Source organism: Pygocentrus nattereri, chromosome 14 (assembly GCF_015220715.1).
Source record: "Pygocentrus nattereri isolate fPygNat1 chromosome 14, fPygNat1.pri, whole genome shotgun sequence".
NCBI lineage: Eukaryota > Metazoa > Chordata > Actinopteri > Characiformes > Serrasalmidae > Pygocentrus > Pygocentrus nattereri.
The window spans coordinates 17534792-17553262 of NC_051224.1; the positions used below are offsets into that span (position 1 = coordinate 17534792).

General features: G+C 40.2%; 1 protein-coding gene and 4 non-coding genes across 5 annotated transcripts; all 5 read right to left on the reverse strand.

The window, feature by feature from the left end:
• Positions 1–508: 508 nt before the first annotated feature.
• rps11 (ribosomal protein S11) lies at positions 509–3303 on the reverse strand. The gene is made up of 5 exons (XM_017682844.1): positions 3223–3303; positions 1904–2038; positions 1630–1705; positions 1207–1336; positions 509–705 (listed from the first exon to the last, which is right to left on the reverse strand). Exons 1-5 carry the CDS (start codon positions 3235–3237, stop codon positions 582–584), a joined length of 480 nt encoding a protein of 159 aa, XP_017538333.1. The 5' UTR covers positions 3238–3303; the 3' UTR covers positions 509–581.
• LOC119265172 lies at positions 1027–1111 on the reverse strand. The gene has a single exon (XR_005131455.1). It is a non-coding gene; the product is annotated as a small nucleolar RNA SNORD35 (small nucleolar RNA).
• On the reverse strand, positions 1475–1559 carry LOC119265174. Its single transcript, XR_005131457.1, has one exon. It is a non-coding gene; the product is annotated as a small nucleolar RNA SNORD35 (small nucleolar RNA).
• LOC119265173 lies at positions 1787–1871 on the reverse strand. The gene has a single exon (XR_005131456.1). It is a non-coding gene; the product is annotated as a small nucleolar RNA SNORD35 (small nucleolar RNA).
• Positions 2115–2199, reverse strand: LOC119265175. The gene has a single exon (XR_005131458.1). It is a non-coding gene; the product is annotated as a small nucleolar RNA SNORD35 (small nucleolar RNA).
• Positions 3304–18471: the final 15168 nt, after the last annotated feature.

Consider the following 18471-nt stretch of genomic DNA (forward strand, 5'->3'; position numbering starts at 1 on the left):
TTTACAAACCCAATACAAAAGAAATTCACTAACAGCACCTAATGATGTACCACATTTCATGGTTGTCTTCTCAATTTTGAGCTCTTAAACCAGTTCTCTCTGCACATGATATCCAACGCCATGTAATAAACCATCAGCACACTCCCCGTTTGCCTTATTTACACGACTATGCAAATAATTTGACTGTAGGAGATCACACCTCATATGTACCAAGCGAGATACAGTTATACAGTTATAGACAGACCATCCTACTCTGCAGAGACCAACACCCCAAGGTACTTTCAAAATAAAAGTATGTGCAGTGTTAAACCCAGATTAAACTGACCCAGTCTAGTTTTTAATAAAGTGTACAAAGATTGATTAAACATCCAGTTCAGATAGCTTGCAGTTCTTTTTGGCATATCAGAACCCTCACTGACTTTGCATGCTAAACTCCTGAACCAACACCTAAATATATTTCAGTAGAAAATGAAAAAAACCCTGTAAACTGAAATAAGCAACAACATGACAAAATCCACAGATCTTTTATTTCTGCCTCAATGTTGATACAGCAGAACCCAGATTTATTCAAATAAACAACTCTAGAACTTCTGGAACTGCTTCTTGGCTCCTGCTGCCTTGGTGACTTTCAGGACGTTGAACCTCACTGTCTTGCTGAGGGGTCTGCACTCTCCAACAGTGACGATGTCACCCACGGTCACATCCCTGAAAAAGACAGGCAAAGAATACCTGTAGAGCTTGTGCAAGGTCCAAAGAATTCCAGGCTAACCTTCAGTAGCAAGAATGAATTACACAGTAGCATCACGGCAGCTGACGCAGCGTGTTTGCATTTCTATAATACAGCCCCAACACCTGAAGATGGAGCATTACTTAGTTGTACTTTAGTAAAGCGGAATTAAAAATACCAAAACTTGTTTTCCAGAGTCAATTCCTGAGACCTTGTGAATGACAATGAATTACAAGTTATTTGTAATTTATTTGCTTATAAGTGCTTCCACAAAGAAAACACAATGACTTAAAACAACAAAAACTGCATCAGTAATGCCATTAGGCGATGTCGTCAGAGCCCCAAAGACTTGGAAGACCATCGTGAGAAAAAACATCATATGCAGCTTTTTTCAGCTAGATTTGTCGGTCACGACAATCAACAGAAATCTGTTAAGACGCAGGACGAAACACTTCAGTTTTAAATGAAGAGTATTTTACCTGAAGCAGGGAGAGAGGTGGACAGACATGTTCTTGTGTCTCTTCTCAAAACGGTTGTACTTGCGGATATAATGCAGATAGTCCCGTCTGATGACGATGGTCCTCTGCATCTTCATCTTGGTCACCACACCTTCAGAGTAGTTTTAAAAAATCCTAATTACAAATTAAGAACTACACTGAAAATGCTCCACTAGAGTGTGATGCTTGCTACAGGATTACAGCCAAACTGAAACCCAATGCTTAGAATGCAATAAAAACAAACTTGATTGAGGAAGCATCAGTAAAGCCATAAGGCACTGTCGTCAAAACCCCAAGGGCTTGGAAGACCATCGTGAGAATAGACATCACCTGCATTCCAGTAAAAGCCACACTGAACAAACAACTGCTAAAACACTCAATGTTGAGCATGAAACATTAACTTACCAGACAGAATACGGCCTCTGATGGACACATTTCCAGTAAAGGGGCATTTTTTATCAATGTAAGTGCCTTCAATAGCCTGTGGGAGTCAACCACAAAGAAAACAGATTAGATAGCAAAGCACAACACTGCATTGTGTCTTGTATTAACAAGATCTCTGAAAACTGCATCAGTAAAGCCATGAGGCACTGTCCTCAAGGCCACATGGGCTCAGAAGACCATCGTGAGAATAGACATCACATGCAGTCTAAAGATACAGCTGTAGCGAGGCGCTCACCTCTCTGGGGGTTTTGAAGCCCAAGCCAACGTTTCTGTGGTAACGTGGGAGCTTTTCCTTGGTACCTCCTTCGGTTACCAAAACTCTCTTCTTGTTCTGGAAGATGGTTGGCTGCTTCTGATAGGCCCTTTCATTCTGCCAAAACGAAAAGACATTTTCATCACACGAGTCACAGTTTCGGAGCAGGCCAGCAGTAGTGACCATTAAATATGGGACTGCATCAGTGTAGCCGTACAGGCACTGTCGTCAAAGCAACGAGGGCTTGGAAGACCATCGTGAGAAAAACATCATCTGCAGTTAAAGCATCTTTATAATTCCTCCCCCATTATACAGACCTACGAGATGCCACATCACCAAGGACGCTTTATGAAAAGATCTCCAGCGATTTCTACAGGATTCCTATGAGAACCTTAAACTCTGAGCATTGGTAAAGCTTACCACGAAAAAAACTCACGTATTAAAACTTTACACTGCTTGGATTCTAGATGTTAACAGAAGTGCAAAAATAGTCACAAGTATGTAAATTGTATATAGTTCCACATACGACTTCTGGAGATGGATCTATAGAGCACAAAGAGGGTTCATCTAACGTTATAAGCTTGACGTATTAACAAATTAACCTAAGAACCCTTTTCAGTGCTACACAGAACCATAACACCACATCCATGAACTGGACAGACCGCGGCCTCTGACGGAAACTCCCAGAAAAGGGCTTTTTTATCAATGGAAGCGCCTTCGATCGCCCGAGGAGTCGAACCTAATATACAGATAACAACGCGTTCAGGCACAAAATGGTCCTATTTAGAACCGTTCCCTTTACTAAGAGCCCTTGAAGAACCACCGTCTAGTAGTGCAGCTGGGTGCATTAGTATTGGTGGTGGGCTATTACGGCGTTTATGCACGAGGGAAGCCGCTTTAACGAGGAAAGGTTCGCCTTCCCGCAGTTACCCAGACCGACCTGCGGGCCGCCAGCCCAGGGGCCACGCGGCGGCGAGCGAGCTGATGAACCGCTGGCACCTTGTGAACGCAGCAGTTGAGCGTTTAAATCGTCTTGTACTGAGTTATGAAGCTAATAGAGATCATCTCCATGAGGTCGCGGCGCGGCTTGTCGATGCTGCAGCGGTGGGCCCGAAACACGCCGCTGCCGCGCGCCTACAACACCAAAAATACCACGAAATACACACATCCAGCCCCTATAAAGCACTGGACCAACACCAAAGCCTGTTACTAACTTTCTTATGTCGAAAAAGCTGAAAATAACCAAGAGATTAAAGCAAAATGAGCCTTTTTTCATCACCACGCCGCTTCCCTGATCGTACCTGAGTGTCCGACATCTTGGCCAGACGAGTCGTAAAGAGGACTACGCATGCGCGAGGCAGCAGGAAGACGAGTACGGAACGGATGTGATGTAAAACGAGGGCGGGGCTTTCAGCTTCCAGCGGTTTTATGATTCTGTGTTTTTCTGGGTGTTTGTGTGTGTTTGTGTGTTTTTGTGTGTGTTTGTGTGTGTTTGTGTGTTTTTCTGTGTTTTTTGTGTGGTTTGGGTGTTTGTGTGTGTTTCTGTGTTTTTGTGTGTGGTTTGGGTGTTTCTGGGTGTATTGACTGCTGGGATACCCCCCCCCTGGCCCAGAAGGAGAAGCGGCTTAGCAGATGTCTGTGCATGTGTTTCATTATTTGAGGCACCAAATCATTATTTTGAGAAACTTGCTCTTTATTATGAGATGCTTTCTCATTAGATGGTGTTTCAAAATAATGACTCAAAATACTAAAATAGTATTTCACAATAATAACTTAATATCCCCAAATACTGTGCTATTATCTCAAAATAATTACAGTTCAACAATTCATTATTAATTTAAAAAATGATATGCTGGAGTTTTTTTAATTTAAGTGGCAGTAATGGCCTTCCATAGCTGGTTTAGGTCTGAAAATATTGAGAAACATGACTGTAGGTTGGCCAATTCTTGGAGGAGAAAATTATAGAATTTCTAGTGAATGTTTTGATTATGTTGGGCAAATATTTTATATACGAGTGTCAATGTACTGAGGTGATTCCCCAACTGAATGTTCATAACGTCTGTGGATGGAGGTTCATTTGTTGTATAAGTATCTGAAAGTGTGGAAAAACAAGAAAGCCTAAAGTCTTTGACGTATCAGTTTTTGTTGATTTTGTTGATTGAAGAAGATCTTCATTAAGCTGCCTTCTATTTTGTTTGTTTGTTTATTTATTTGGTTGGTTGGTTGGTTTCCCCTCTCAACTACTGTTTTACTGTTTAACATGGTGGTCTTTCAGTGCTCTGTTTGTAGTTTGTGTGTCTGCACACTGACCTGCAAATCTTAAAAAAATGGGCAGGTAATGGCAGTTTGGGTTGTCCAAAGGAAACAGTGAAAATGTCTACAACTTGATGTGTCCTTACTACATTAGAGTACTGAGGGAAGGATATGCTGCAATAAGCCCATTTTCACTGTTTTAGTACAAATGAGAAATATATCCCTTTAATAAAAAAACTGAGCAAATTACCTAAAATCTATATATTTTAAAGTCAAATAAATCTAGTTTTGACTAAAACATAAGTAAGTTACCCAAAGAGTGCACAGACAACAGTGTGGGGAAACCTAATCTAACCAGTTAAAGTAAATATGTGTTCATGCATTTGAAGACTGAAATCACAGGTGTGGGATGTGAATAAAACTGGCATTTTAAAAAAATTTAAAACCCAAAATATACTTCATAAATGAGCGCAGTACATTTAACATCCTTTTTATTTGTGAAAATGTCTAAAGCTAAACAAATCTGACTGGTGATTTTTCAGCTAACAGACAGCTTCCAAGCATTTACCGTCAAGGACATACACTATACTGCTAAAAGTACTCACTCACCCATCCAAATCATTGCTTCTACAAACATTAGTGAAAGAATGGGTCGCTTTCAGGAGCTCAGTGAATTCCAGCATGGTACCATGATAAGATGCCACCTGTGCACCTGTTCCAGTCGTGAAATTTCCTCTCTACTAAATATTCCACAGTCAACTGTCAGTGATATTATAACAAAGTGGAAGCGATTGTGAACGACAGCAACTCAGCCACAAAGTGGTCGGCCACGTAAAATGACAGAGCGGGGTTAGCAGATGCTGAGGCACATAGTGCACAGAGGTCGCCAACTTTCTGCAGAGCCAATCGCTACAGCTCTCCAAACTTCATTTGGCCTTCAGACTAGCTTAAGAACAGCGTAGAGAGCTTCATGGAATGAGTATCCATGACCGAGCAGCTGCATCCAAGCCTTACATCACCAAGCGTAATGCAAAGCGTTGAATGCAGTGGTGTAAAGCACTGCCATTGGACTGTAGAGCAGTGGAGACGTGTTCTCTGGAGTAACGGATCATGCTTCTCCATCTGGCAATTTGATGGATGAATCTGGGTTTGGCAGCTGCCAGGAGACAGTACTTGTCTGACTGTAATGTGCCAAGTGTAAAGTTTGGTGGAGGGGGATTATGGTGTGGGGTTGTTTTTCAGGAGTTGGGCTCGGCCCCTTAGTTCCAGTGAAAGGAACTCTTAATGCTTCAGCAGACCAAGAGATTTTGGACAATTTCATGCTCCCAAGTTCGTGGGAACAGTTTGAGGGCGGCCCCTTCCAGTTCCAACATGACTGCACACCAGTGCACAAAGCAAGGTCCATAAAGACATGGATAAGCGAGTTTGGTGTGGAAGAGCTTGACTGGCCTGCACAGAGTCCTGACCTCAACCCAAGAGAACACCTTTGGGATGAATCAGAGCGGAGACTGCGAGCCAGGCCTTCTCATCCAACATCAGTGTCTGGCCTCACAAATGCGCTTCTGGACGAATGGTCAAAAAAGTCCCATAAACACACTCCTACCCTTGTGGAAAGCCTTCCCAGAAGAGTTGAAGCTGGTATAGTGGCAAAGGGAGGGCCGACATCATATTAAACCCTATGGATTAAGAATGGGATGTCACTCAACTTCATATGCTTATGAAGGCAGACGAGTGCAAACTTTTGGAAATATAGTGCAAGTAGAATTCATAAGTGTGTAATAATTCATAATAATACTTAAATCTCACTGCAGTAACTATTTTTACTTCACAGCTGCAGCGGATCTACATTTCATAGCCCAACACAGATGACTCTTATTGCTTCTTATTCTTTTCTAATTTTATGCACTTTTTCTATTGGGGCATTTTTTTCTTTCTTTTTTTCATCAATAAACAATTCATTTTCAAAGCTGTTAAAAAAAACATGAAATCCTAAAGACTCATTTGCCCAACAAATAAAACAAAAAACCTATGTACTAAAGTGGAGTTTAAATCCGAGGCCCAATTTTCATAATTTTCAGATTTATGTGTGTTTGATTTCATTGTCAAATTGCAAACAATGGAAATATATTTTCCCTTAGTTCATTTCACTTTTTATTTTCACACCTGGACAATTAAAAATACAATGAATCGATTATATGCTTCTTTAGAATTTACACGCGTGTGGCCAGCAGATGGCGCCAGTCTGCAATATTTTGAGCATTTCGGAACCGAATAATTTTTCCACACGATCGGCTCAGTTGATTCGAAGGTTCAGAAAAGCCTCGTTTCTCTGATCTGCATCTGCTTTCACTCCTCTTGTTACAAAAAAGTGACCGTCCCTGTCCCTGGCCGCTTGTTCTCCACCCTCAGTTCTCCATCCTGCGCCATAATGCACATTAATAGAACGATGTATTATGTTTGCATTTTCTGTGTTCAAAGGCACTGAAAGTCACCAAGAACTATGCTGAGGATTAATGCTGCTGACCGAGTGATTCTTTTGTTGGTTGGTTGTTTTTTCCTGCCTCATCCCATCACCATGGGTTTCCCATCTTTAACCCTAAGTTGTATCCATGAGAGGATTCATCGTCAGGGGAACAGCGATGCTATGAAAACCAGGAGCCAGCTGGGTGGGGCTGAGCTGTGCAACCCCAGCCATAGGAAAGTTTCACAGTGTGTGCAGCAGTTTGGAGATGCAATAGACAGCGATGTATAAATGCAGCGGTGAGGGAACCGCCTACTGCTGTTTTTAACCCATAGAAAGGTTTCTATGGGTTATGGGTTCTATTTATTAGGTCTTTAAGCAGTTAAAGAGCGTAGTACTCACGCAGAATATTGTTGTGCAATTGCTCCTGAACAGTCGTCTGTTCATGATTAGTGTTCCATCATTCAATAAAGACGTTGTTACAAGCATGGTGTAATTTGGTGGCGGGGAACTTCAGTGTTTAAGAGCTGGTGCATTACAGCAGAAGAATCACTGGCCATTTGTTCCCTACCAGCATAGTAATTCACTGCTTCCCATCCAGGGTCTCAGTGGATCCTTAAAAAGTTTAGTTTAAAGTTTAGTTTTTGACATTCATGATGTAAAAATGACTGGAATTGTATGAGAGGAGGCATTAAATATGATTTAATTATGAATTACTTTATTTGTTTTTTGTTTATTTGCATTTTATATCCCACAAAAATAGTCATTTTCACAACGTCCAGTAGGGCTTGGGAATGCGATGCAGTGTTTAACTGGAGATCCTCCATTGTGGATTTACCTGCTTTCCTTGATTTTGGGTAATTTGTAGCTTATGGTCTCTCTAAATACATTTGCAGAGATGACATACAGCTGGATCTACATAATGTAACATCACAGATCAGTGCAAAATCAAAGGAAACAGATTGTAAAGGAAGGGTCAGTCAGCTATTCAGGTGCAGGTCTGGTTAAACAGCACATACTATATAATCATTGCTGTAAGAAAGCAGATAAACATCGAGCTCAAGCTTATTTTATAGATTTATTCATGTAGATTTGGTGGAATAAAACTTTTTTCATTATTTACTGGAATTACCATGTTTGGAAGCAGTAACTGAGCAGCGGGCTAACATGTAAACAAGAACGGACCCTGTCAACATGGCAGAACAATCTTATAATGTCCCAAGCCCTATACCAGAGAGGATACAAGAAGCCCTATTTGTCTATACTTAAAGCATTTGTTTGTACATTAAAAAGGTTGCATATACGGCACTTTATAATTGGCAGTAGTAGACCTTGTGTATGATCCGTATTGTAAACAAGAAGAAAAACATTTATCCAGCTTCCGATTTGAGGGTCAGTTTGTCTGTATGTACTGGAGGTGATTTACCTACTGCGAATTTGTCCACTCTGGACATATTCTGTGTCTACCCCATATAGATTACTTTCATTATTGAGAGAGTATGTTAGCTATGTTAGCTAATGTGCCCTCAATATTTCTGTTATTCAGATTAAAAAAACTCAATAATAGTTTATTGTAGTCTACTTTCTTTTGTTGTAGTAATGGTATTATTTTCTCTCTAAGAGGTATTAAAGTCATTAGGTTGTACCTAAAAATGTGCAGATACCCTGCCATCTTTAAAAGTTATATAGTTTTATTTGAAGCATATGGTGGCTAGCAAGTGAGACAGCCTCATGTTTGCTGATAGTTACACAACTTTGATTCCTGTGGGTGTGTTTTTGTTGTACAAATCTCCATTCCGAAAAAGTTGAGACAGTGAAATGCTAACAAAAACAGAAAGCAGTGATTAGAACATTTTGTTTGACCTCTGTGAAATTGTGAAACAGTACCAAAAAAACAATATTTGATTCACCTTACAAACATGTTTTTGTACATGTCTGCTCAGCCCAAATACTTTCATAGTGATTCATGCAGTGATTTCAACTACAGAATCGTGTCTGTTTTTAATACAGTGGCGACCTGAGGGCCCAAAGATCACGGTCAGCCAATACTGGTTTTTGGCCTCGTCCCTTGCAGACAGAGATTTCACCAGATTCTCTAAATCTTTAAATGTTATTATGTACTTTCGATGATGAAAAGAAAGAGTTCTTTGCTATTTTATGTTGAGAAATGTTATTCTTGAATTGTTGCAGTATTTGATCATGCAGTCTTTCACAGAGTGGCGAGCCTCTCATCTTTACTAGACTCAGCCTCTCTGGGATGCTTTTTATATATAATCATGATACTGACCTGTTGCCAATCAACCACCAGGTGTTTTTTTAGCATTACACAACTTTACCAGCCTTTTGTTGGCCCTGTCCCAATTTTTTTGGAAAGTGTTGCAGGCATCATTCAAAATAGGCACATATTTTTCAAAAAACAAACATTCTTTCAGTTTCAACTTTTGATATGTTGCCTTTGAAGCATTTTCAATTAAATACAGGGTTTAAATAATTTGCACATCTTTGCATTTTTTCATTTACATTTTTCACAGCATCCTAACTTCTTTGGAAATGGTGTTGTATGAATGTATACTAAACTGCTTTGATATTGTTTTTTTGTAGGTTTTTTTTGCTGTCAGCCCATTTGTTTGTTTTGTAAATAGTAATAATACATACAATATTTTTCATGGATTTTATTTAATACGGATGGTATAAGAATGATTGTGAGATCTAAACCTAACTGATTAGCATCTCAATTTCTGCAGATATCACAGTCTTAAAGTCGTCTTTACTGGAGATGAACCTGTTTTTACATGGTCAAGCTGATTTTTGTATTGCATAGTTTTGGGAAACTCAGATCAGTTTTAATATCTTTAAGCGCCCAGCATCTTTTACCCCACAGTTCTATCGTTTACAAGATGCTGACCAGAAGCAGCCATTTATATTATCATTGACAAGTGGCTTCTGGCACAGAAAGACCCCTGGACTTGGGAGCTGTAGAGTCTCCAATATATAGTGGAAGAAGACAATCAGTCACATTCCTGAAATTAGGAAATTTGGGGGGTAGTGTATGCTCTCATTAGCAGGCCATTGTAAATTGTATGACACTGGCATAATCTGAAAGGACCGATGAAGAGACGTTTCAGCTGTTTAGAGGACAGTCTTGGATTCAAAGCCAACCTAGACAACCAAATCATTTAGCCCAGTCTCAGAAGTGGAGTTTGTACCTGTCATGGTCTCCCTCAGGCTTCTGCCAGTACACTGCCCACTGTACTTTCTCCCAGGACATCCTGAACTCTGAAATGAATAATGTAACTGTTTTCACTGTAGCAAATGTTGCAGACAATTCTGGGGAACATTCACTTTGGCTGTTTTTAGCAGTTCTTGTTTCTTCAACATTTGCTGACATATTGAGCTGACTACTCAAGAGGGAAACTGTCCTGAGACAGTTTTGGCAGATGTGAAAGGGCATCGGCTACAGGATTCATTGACCCTGGCAGTAAAATTCAAATGAGAAGATTAATGCACATCTAGCCTGACAACACTTTAGGTGGTCATCTAATTTAATATACTACCGAGTTTGACAATCAGTTTAATAAGAATGGGACCTGTGCTCCATAGTGTGAGTGAAGACATTCTTTATAGGCTCGTTTAATGACTTGTAGTTCCTTAATGTTTATATTATATTTTGAATCTGTCAGCATTGCAGGAGCAAAATGCACAAGAGACACAAGGACAAAGCCTATTCTCCTGACTTGAAACGATCCAGGCCTGGGTGTTTCAGTACAGGGCCAGACATAAAGATGCCTTAAGATCAGCAAATCTGAGGAAGTGCCTTTCCTCCGATCGTCATCCTCAAAGCATGTATGACGGGCAGCTACTGAATTAAACCCTAAAAAGAAGCTTTTAATAACTGGCAAATCTGGTGTCAAATCTGGTTGCTTTCATCCATGTCTGTTCTGCTCTCATCCAGAATTTAACTCATAAATGACATGCTTATTGTTCTTATGGAAGTCACACTACAGTTTTTAGTTTACTTCGTCCTACAGCCATTGGAAGACCTGGCTGACATAAATCTTGTTTTTCCAAGGACACAGAGGAAATCAAAATGTTGTTGATTTGCATGGGGCTGTTCCAGGCCCTTTGTTACTTTGTTACTTCAGATGAGGCATAACACGTGTTGTAGTTAGAGCTGGGCGATAAGGCAAAAAATGTTATCACGATAAACAAAATTCATATAGTTCAATATCGAGACATATCTCGATAAATGAGTGAGCTGGTGAGGCTGGTGAGCTGCTTTTAACAGCTGGAAAAGCACAGCTGCAGTTTTTGTAATAGTCATAGTTTAAGAAAGAAAACAGATTTTTAGCTGTCTTGTGATGAGTGCTCAGCTATCCTGTTACTAATGCTAAACAAGTGGCCAACAACAGTGCTAAACTATTTAGTTTCTCAACAGTGTCAACAGCAAGTATTAGCTGGCTCAGTACATCAGATGGATCACACCGCCTTACTGGTATCAGTCCTGCTGCAGCCATGTCAAAGTACATCACACTATTCAAACCCCAGCTACAGACGTCTGGATTTCTCTACACTATCGTAGTAGTTTGGGGTGAACCGTAATATATCAACACCAGACAAACTGAGTGCTCCTTTCTTTCTTTCTTTGACTTTCGTTGCTTGGGAAAGCACTAATACTAAAATATGACTTTTTGAGCGCTGTAGTTGTGAGGATTGTGATTTAACTCTGCTAAAGCTTGTTAGGATGTACAGAAAGAGGCGAGTTCACTCTAAGCCAGTATAGTAACACCACTGATCTCGTCATCCACGCTTGGTCACAGTGAGCAGATGGCTGGTCGCTCCACCCAAACAGAGAATGTGTAACTCTGAGCTTCAGACGTTGTTATAGACCCATCTTTCTCATGAACCCCCCCACCTCTCTAATCGTCGAAAAGTTTGAAAGTGTGCCCTCTCCTGGCGACAGCAGAGTAATGTTGCTGTCCTTGCAGTAGAAAAGCCCCCAGGGCTTTCGCTGAACATGGAAGTGTGAGAATGATGCATTATTTTGGAAATGTATCGACCTGTCTTATCGCTCTACCGAGGAAAAGTTATATCGCGATGATTATCGTTATCGCCCAACCCTAGCTGTAGTGTGTGCTTTTAGTTCTTTTAATGATGTTCTATGACTTTCTGCCACTTATATTTACTGTTGCCAATTTGATCCTCTTCACTTCCAGCAAAACCACACCTGTCCTCAAGAAATCAAGGCTGTTACAACACAATCTCTTACCAAAGAATGTTAAAGGGGGATTCCAATGATTTTTCTACATTTCTGTATAGTTATATTGTTAAGATGTTAACAAAATCATTCAGAATGGTTCGATGTAAAATGTGCAGTTTTAGAAAAACGTACCAGGTCAGAGAAATTTGGAAAAATCTCAAATTTCTTTTTAACTGCCCCGAAAGCCATGCCATGCTCTTATGTCAGATAAGAACTGCTGTTCATAATCAGATGCGTGCATGTCACAGCTAAATTACATTATTCATTTTAGCAATTGACAAACACAGTTTACTTCAACCTGTACCTATTTAGACAACTGAGAACTGGTAAGAAACCATTGCTTTTATTCAAAACCCACAACCCAGTAAACTGGAAATGAGTCTATGGCTTTGTGGCAATCTAGCTTGTGCAGACTTGAGTTTGAAAGCATAAAAAAGAGAACTCGCAGACACCAGTGAGCTCCTTCACATAATCTTATGAGCTGGCAACTTATGGGAAGGCCATGGTTCTGCAAAACTAAGGTGCCAATGTGACCTAGAAGAATCTGCTCATTCAGTATTCAGAGGAAAACCAGTGCTTGCAGTTTTAACTGTCATTGTTGAGTTGACACATCTGAGAAAAGCAGCAGTTTGAGCTAGTAGTTGTCATGAGGGCAACAGTCTGAGGAAACCAGCAATAACAGTTTCAGCTAGTGTCATGTGTGAAAGTGAGGCTAGTCAGAGAACACCAGCAGTGATAATGTGAGCCAGTAGTCTTGTTCACATGGATTCTTGTCTGAGGAAACCAGTGGTGATAGTTTGAGCTTGTAGTTGTAATGAAAAGAAACATGCTAGTATGAGGAAACCAGCCTTTGACATTTGAGCTAATAGACACATGGGAAAGTGTGCTAGTCTGAGGAACCCATCAAATAAATGCTTCAGCTAGTGCTCTTATAGGAAAGGGCGCTAGAGTCTGAGGAAACCAGCAGTAGACGTCTGAGCTAGTAGTTGTGTGGGAAAGTACACTAGCGTATGACACAGTGCTTGCAATTTGAGCTAGTAGTTGTCATGAGGGCAAATCAGCAATATCAGTTTGAACTAGTATTTGTTGTGTGAGCAATGACTTTAGTTTAAGGAAACATGTGATAGCAGCTTATGGTATTAGTTTTTGTCATGTGGGCAAGGCAGCTAGACTCGGGGAAACACCAGTAGCCATGATGTCAGCCAGCGTAATTAAAGCAGGTGAGTCATTGTGCTAGTTACCTTAGTAGGACAGGGCAGGATCCTGAAGCTCCTTTAGTGTTGCTGGGGGAGATGAGATCACTCCTGTCCTACTTGGGACACAAGACAGACTGGAACAACAACAAAGAACAAAACTTTTACTGTGAGGTATTTGTACTACTGACTGTCACACATTATGCGATTACATAACTTTGTAATATTGATTGCAGATTTCAAGAGAAATAAAACAGAACACTAGAAAGAAATGGCAGTAATATAAACAGTGACAAAAACAATATAATTGCACCTGAATCATATAAAGATATTGTGTCCACTGATATTATAAGTGATAATCCAACCAGACTCAAATGAGTAAATACACAATTACAGACTGTAGTCCATCTGTTTCTCTGTATACTTGGTTAGTCCCCTTTTACCCTGTTCTTCAGTGGTCAGAACCCGCACAGAGAAGGTATAATTTGTTTGGTGGATCATTCTCAGCATTGCAGTGACACTGATGTGGTGGTGCCACGTTAGTGTGTTGCGCTCGTATGAGTGGATCAGACACAGCAGTGCTGCTAGAGTTCACTCACTGTCCACTCTATTTGACACACCTACCTTGTTGGTCCACCTTGTAATTGTAAAAACAGGGATGATGGCTCTGTTGCTGCACAGATTATGTAGGTCATCATCTAGTCCTTCATCAGTGGTCAGGGGACACTGTCAGCTGATATATTTTTCGTTGGTGAACAATTCTCAGTCTGGCAGTGACACTCAGTTGTTTAAAGGGACCATATTGGAACCGTATGTATACATATACAGGAACCGTATGTGCTGGGAATTATGACATAGTTTAAAACAATGGTTCCACAGTACATCAAAATTGAGGAAATTTTTGGTTTTCCATAATATAGGCCCCTTAAAACCTCCAGCAGTACCTCTTTGTATGATCCACTCTGTGCAGCACACACACAACAGTTACCACATCATTGTCATTGCAGCGCTAAGAATGATCCACCACCCAAATAATACCTGCTCTGTGGGGGTCCTGATCATTGATGAACAGGCCAACAAAGTATGCAAAAAACAGATGGACCACAGTTTGTATTTTCAGGACTACAGAGTGTATTTGTGTGGTAGATGGATTTGATAAATGGATAGTAAGGTTAGTTCCACATACTTGGTTCTTCAAGGTTTAGTAAAGGCATTGGTTCTATGTAGAACCATGAGTTCTACACTCTTAAAAAAGATGGTTCTTCAAGGTTTCTTTAGTAAAGGCAATGGTTCTATATAAAAATGGTTCTATATAGGCCCAATAAGGGTTCTTCTAGATATAACAGTAGCACAACCCTTTTGGGACTTCAGTTGAGTTCACTTTAATAGTCCCAGGAAGAGCCATTCATTTGCAGCCTTCTCATCCATACTCACGACTATATATATATATATATATATATATATATATATATATATATATATATATATATATATATATATATATATATATATATATATATATATATATATATTTATATATATATTTATATATATATTTATATATAAAATTTAAAAAGCCTTACATATGTCTAACACCACATAGTGTATTATTTATTTATGTACCTATTTACCTAAGACAACTATTATCCGCATTTAATAGCTTGATAGCAGAAGGAATAAAAGGCTTGGAATAGCGATTTGTTCTACTGAAGGGCGTAATATAACGCCGACCTGGCGGCATTACAGTAAATTCACTGGAGAAAATGTGATCACATTGAGTGATAATTCCTTTTGTTTTCTGAGCCACTTGTTTCTCCCACAGGGACTCCAATTTTTGCTTTCTGAGCCACTTGTTTCTCCCACATTGACTCCAATTTTTGCTTTCTGAGCCACTTGTTTCTCTCACATTGACTCCAATTTTTGCTTTCTGAGCCACTTGTTTCTCCCACAGGGACTCCAATTTTCTTTGAACAGATTTTTACAACACCCTTCAGGCTATTATTGTCTCTCACCGACAGCCCATTAAACCAGCAAATAAACGAGAAAGTTAACACTTTCAATAAAAGACTTGAAGAAACTGAACAATACTGTATGACAAAAATGAAAAGATTTCAGCTTATGCAATAAATGAGCTCTTTGTTGACCCTTCTTAACCAACTCTGCATTTGCATCAAATTTAAGTTGTCCACAATTTGTACCTCTTTTCCATGTATGACACTAGCTTTTGGTTCCTTCTTATTTAGCGTAATATCAATGATTAATTCCTTAGTTTTTGACACATTAAGGTCAAGAAAGTGCTCATCACACCACGTAACAAAAGCAGGAAGAGCACAACCATGATCTGAATCTGAGCCCTGAAGAAGAGATAATAATACAGTGTCATCAGAAAATTTTACAAGACAGCTGCCCTCTCTAGAACACCTGCAGCTGTCTGTATACATAATGAAAAGCAAAAGAGACAACAACCCTGAGGTGCACCCATATTTGAGACCATAGTGCTGGACATACGGCCATTCACCCAAACTTGCTGAATTCTGTCGGTCAAAAAGTCTAAAAGCAACACCAGCAGCTGATCGGGTAGTTTAAAATAAGAAGCCAGTCACTCAATCAAAGTATGAGGCTGCATCTTATTAAAAGCTGAAGAAAAATCAGCAAATAAGAGTCTCATATGAGAATGGGGTCTCTCAAGATGCTTATGCACCCTATCAATGATAAAAAGTTTTGCATCCTCCTCACCCGTACCAGCTGGTAAGCAAACTGCAAAGGATCTAATTTGTTACCAATGAAAGAGACAATTATATTTTTTTAAATCTTTTCAAAATTTTTAATAACCAGGGATGTGAGTACAACCGGTCTAAACTCACTTAATTCCTTGATGTTTTTCAATTAGATTAGGTATTATCGTGGATGTTTTCCAGATTGTAGATATCTGACCACATTTAATACACAAATGGAAAAGTCTTGTGAAAACCTCACAGAACTGGTTGGCACAATGATGCAAAATGTGCCCACAAATGGCATCAGGTTTGTTCATGTTCACCCTCCTAAACAGTTCAGTAACACATTCATGAGTTATCACAATCTCATCCAGAGATACAAGAGACCCGAGAGACCCTCTAAGCTCAGGCCTTTCAAAACGTGAAAAAAAAAAACATTGAAAACATTTGGTAATTCAGACTCATTAATCCTAATAAACTGTTGTGACTTGTTTACTCCTTGGTTAACAGAGGCCATTTTTTAATACCTTGCCAGGCATCTCTTAAATTACCCCTGCTATACTGCCTTTCTATCTTTTCCCTATATTTCATTTTCGCCCTGGTAATTTAATTTCGTTCCTCTCTGGAGACAAGCTTTTTCTCCAGCGGATTTCCGATAAAAAAATCCTTTTCTTTTTATTGAGTATCGTTTTGAGCTCTTTCATTACCCAAGGTTTATTATTTGGATAAATAACCTTTTTAGCTAGAATAGTGATGTCATTAATATCATCACAAGCATCATAGAAACACTGCCAGTCTGTACAATCAAAACATCATTAGAGAAAGGAAATACTGTCTTCTGACCAAATCTTTACTGTTCTCTCCTTACGCTCAAGGCGTCTGAAGGAAGGTTTGTACATGGGCATCAGATACACACTATTGTGAAAGGATGCACCAAAAGCAGGGATCGACAAGGATTTATAAGCACCAGTCAAAGAACCATAAGAAAGATCAATCACAGAGTTTTTTTGTGTAGTGGTACAACTCACATATTGATCATACATCCTAAGAGTTTTGTCCAGTTTACAATGGTTAAAATCACTGAGAACAAACTTGGGAGCATCCGGACAAATTGAGTCCAACCTGTGCATAACATCAGTAATTAGCTGGGTTGCTTCCGATGCATCGCTCGCGGGTGTATATACACTAGTGTGAAAAATACCTGTTGAAATTTGCGAGGCAAGTAATGAGGGCGGAGTGAAATTGTCAGCAGTTCAATATCTGGCTTGCACGTCCTCTCCCGAACCACCACAGTGTTACAGTACCTCTGGTTAACGCAGAAGCACACACCTCCTCCACAGTGCTTCTCAGGGGACCGGTCCAGTCGAAATGGGCTACTAAACCCACTTATTAACAGCTCTTCATCCTGGTCTGATTCGCTAAGCCATGTTTCAGTAAAGGTCAGAAGACATGCTTCCTTCCCCTCATGTCTGAATTTAACCCATGCTTCCATCTTGTTTTGGATAGACTGCATATTGGAAAGGACTGTTGGCAGTGCAGGAAGCTTGCGGTGGTCACTGAGGCCCATACTTCTAAGTCTGCGGCATATTCCACCTCTTCTCCCCCTTTTCCGACGATTCTTCTTAAAAACTGATCTGCAAAGCTCTGCAGGTATGCTTGCTGACATAACGCCATTTATTGAAGCCCGTAAAGTTAGGAGAAGCTCTTGGGTGAGAATGATTGTCCCCATGGTAGTACCACTTCACCATGCAAAGAACCATTTAAGCATGAAAAAAAACATGGTTCTAGACAGAACCACTGCATTTACTAAAGAAGCCTTGCAGAACCACCTTGTTTTAAGTATGTGAGGTTCACTATACTGCCAAAAGTATACACTCACCCATTCAAATCATTGCTTCTACAAACATTAGTGAAAGAATGGGTCGCTCTCAGGAGCTCTGTGAATTCCAGCATGGTACCGTGATAGGAGGCCACCTGTGCAAGTCCAATCGTGAAATGTCCTTGCTACTAAATATTCCACAGTCAACTGTCAGTGATATTATAACAAAGTGGAAGCAATTGGGAACGACAGCAACTCAGCCACAAAGTGGTAGGCCACATAAATGACAGAGCAGGGTCAGCAGATTCTAAGGCGCGTAGTGCACAGAGGTCACCAACTTTCTGCAGAATCAATCGCTACAGACCACCAAACTTCATTTGGCCTTCAAAATAGCTCAAGAACAGCATAGAGAGCTTCATGGAATGAGTTTCCAAGGTTGAGCAACTGCATCCAAGTCTTACATCACCAAGCGCAATGCAAAGCGTTGAATGCAGTGGTGTAAAGCACCTCCACTGGACTCTAGAGGAGTGGAGACGTGTTCTCTGGAGTGACGAATCATATTTCTCCATCTGGCAATCTGATGGATAAGCCTGGGTTTGGCAGTTGCCAGTAGAACGGTACTTGTCTAACTGCATTGTGCCAAGTGTAAAGTTTGGTGGAGGGGGTATTATAGTGTGGGGTTGTTTTTCAGGAGTTGGGCTCGGCCCCTTAGTTCCAGTGAAAGGAACTCTTAATGCTTCAGCAGACCAAGAGATTTTGGACAATTTCATCCTCCCAACTTTGTGGGAACAGTTTGGGGATGGCCCCTTCCTGTTCCAACATGACTGCACACCAGTGCACAAAGCAAGGT

Coding starts and splice junctions, on each gene's coding strand:
- rps11 (XM_017682844.1), bottom strand. Junction 1,337..1,629: donor CAGAGGCCGTATTCTGTCTG/GTAAGTTAATGT, acceptor ACTACTCTGAAG/GTGTGGTGACCAAGATGAAG. Junction 706..1,206: donor CACCTCTCTCCCTGCTTCAG/GTAAAATACTCT, acceptor TGTCTTTTTCAG/GGATGTGACCGTGGGTGACA.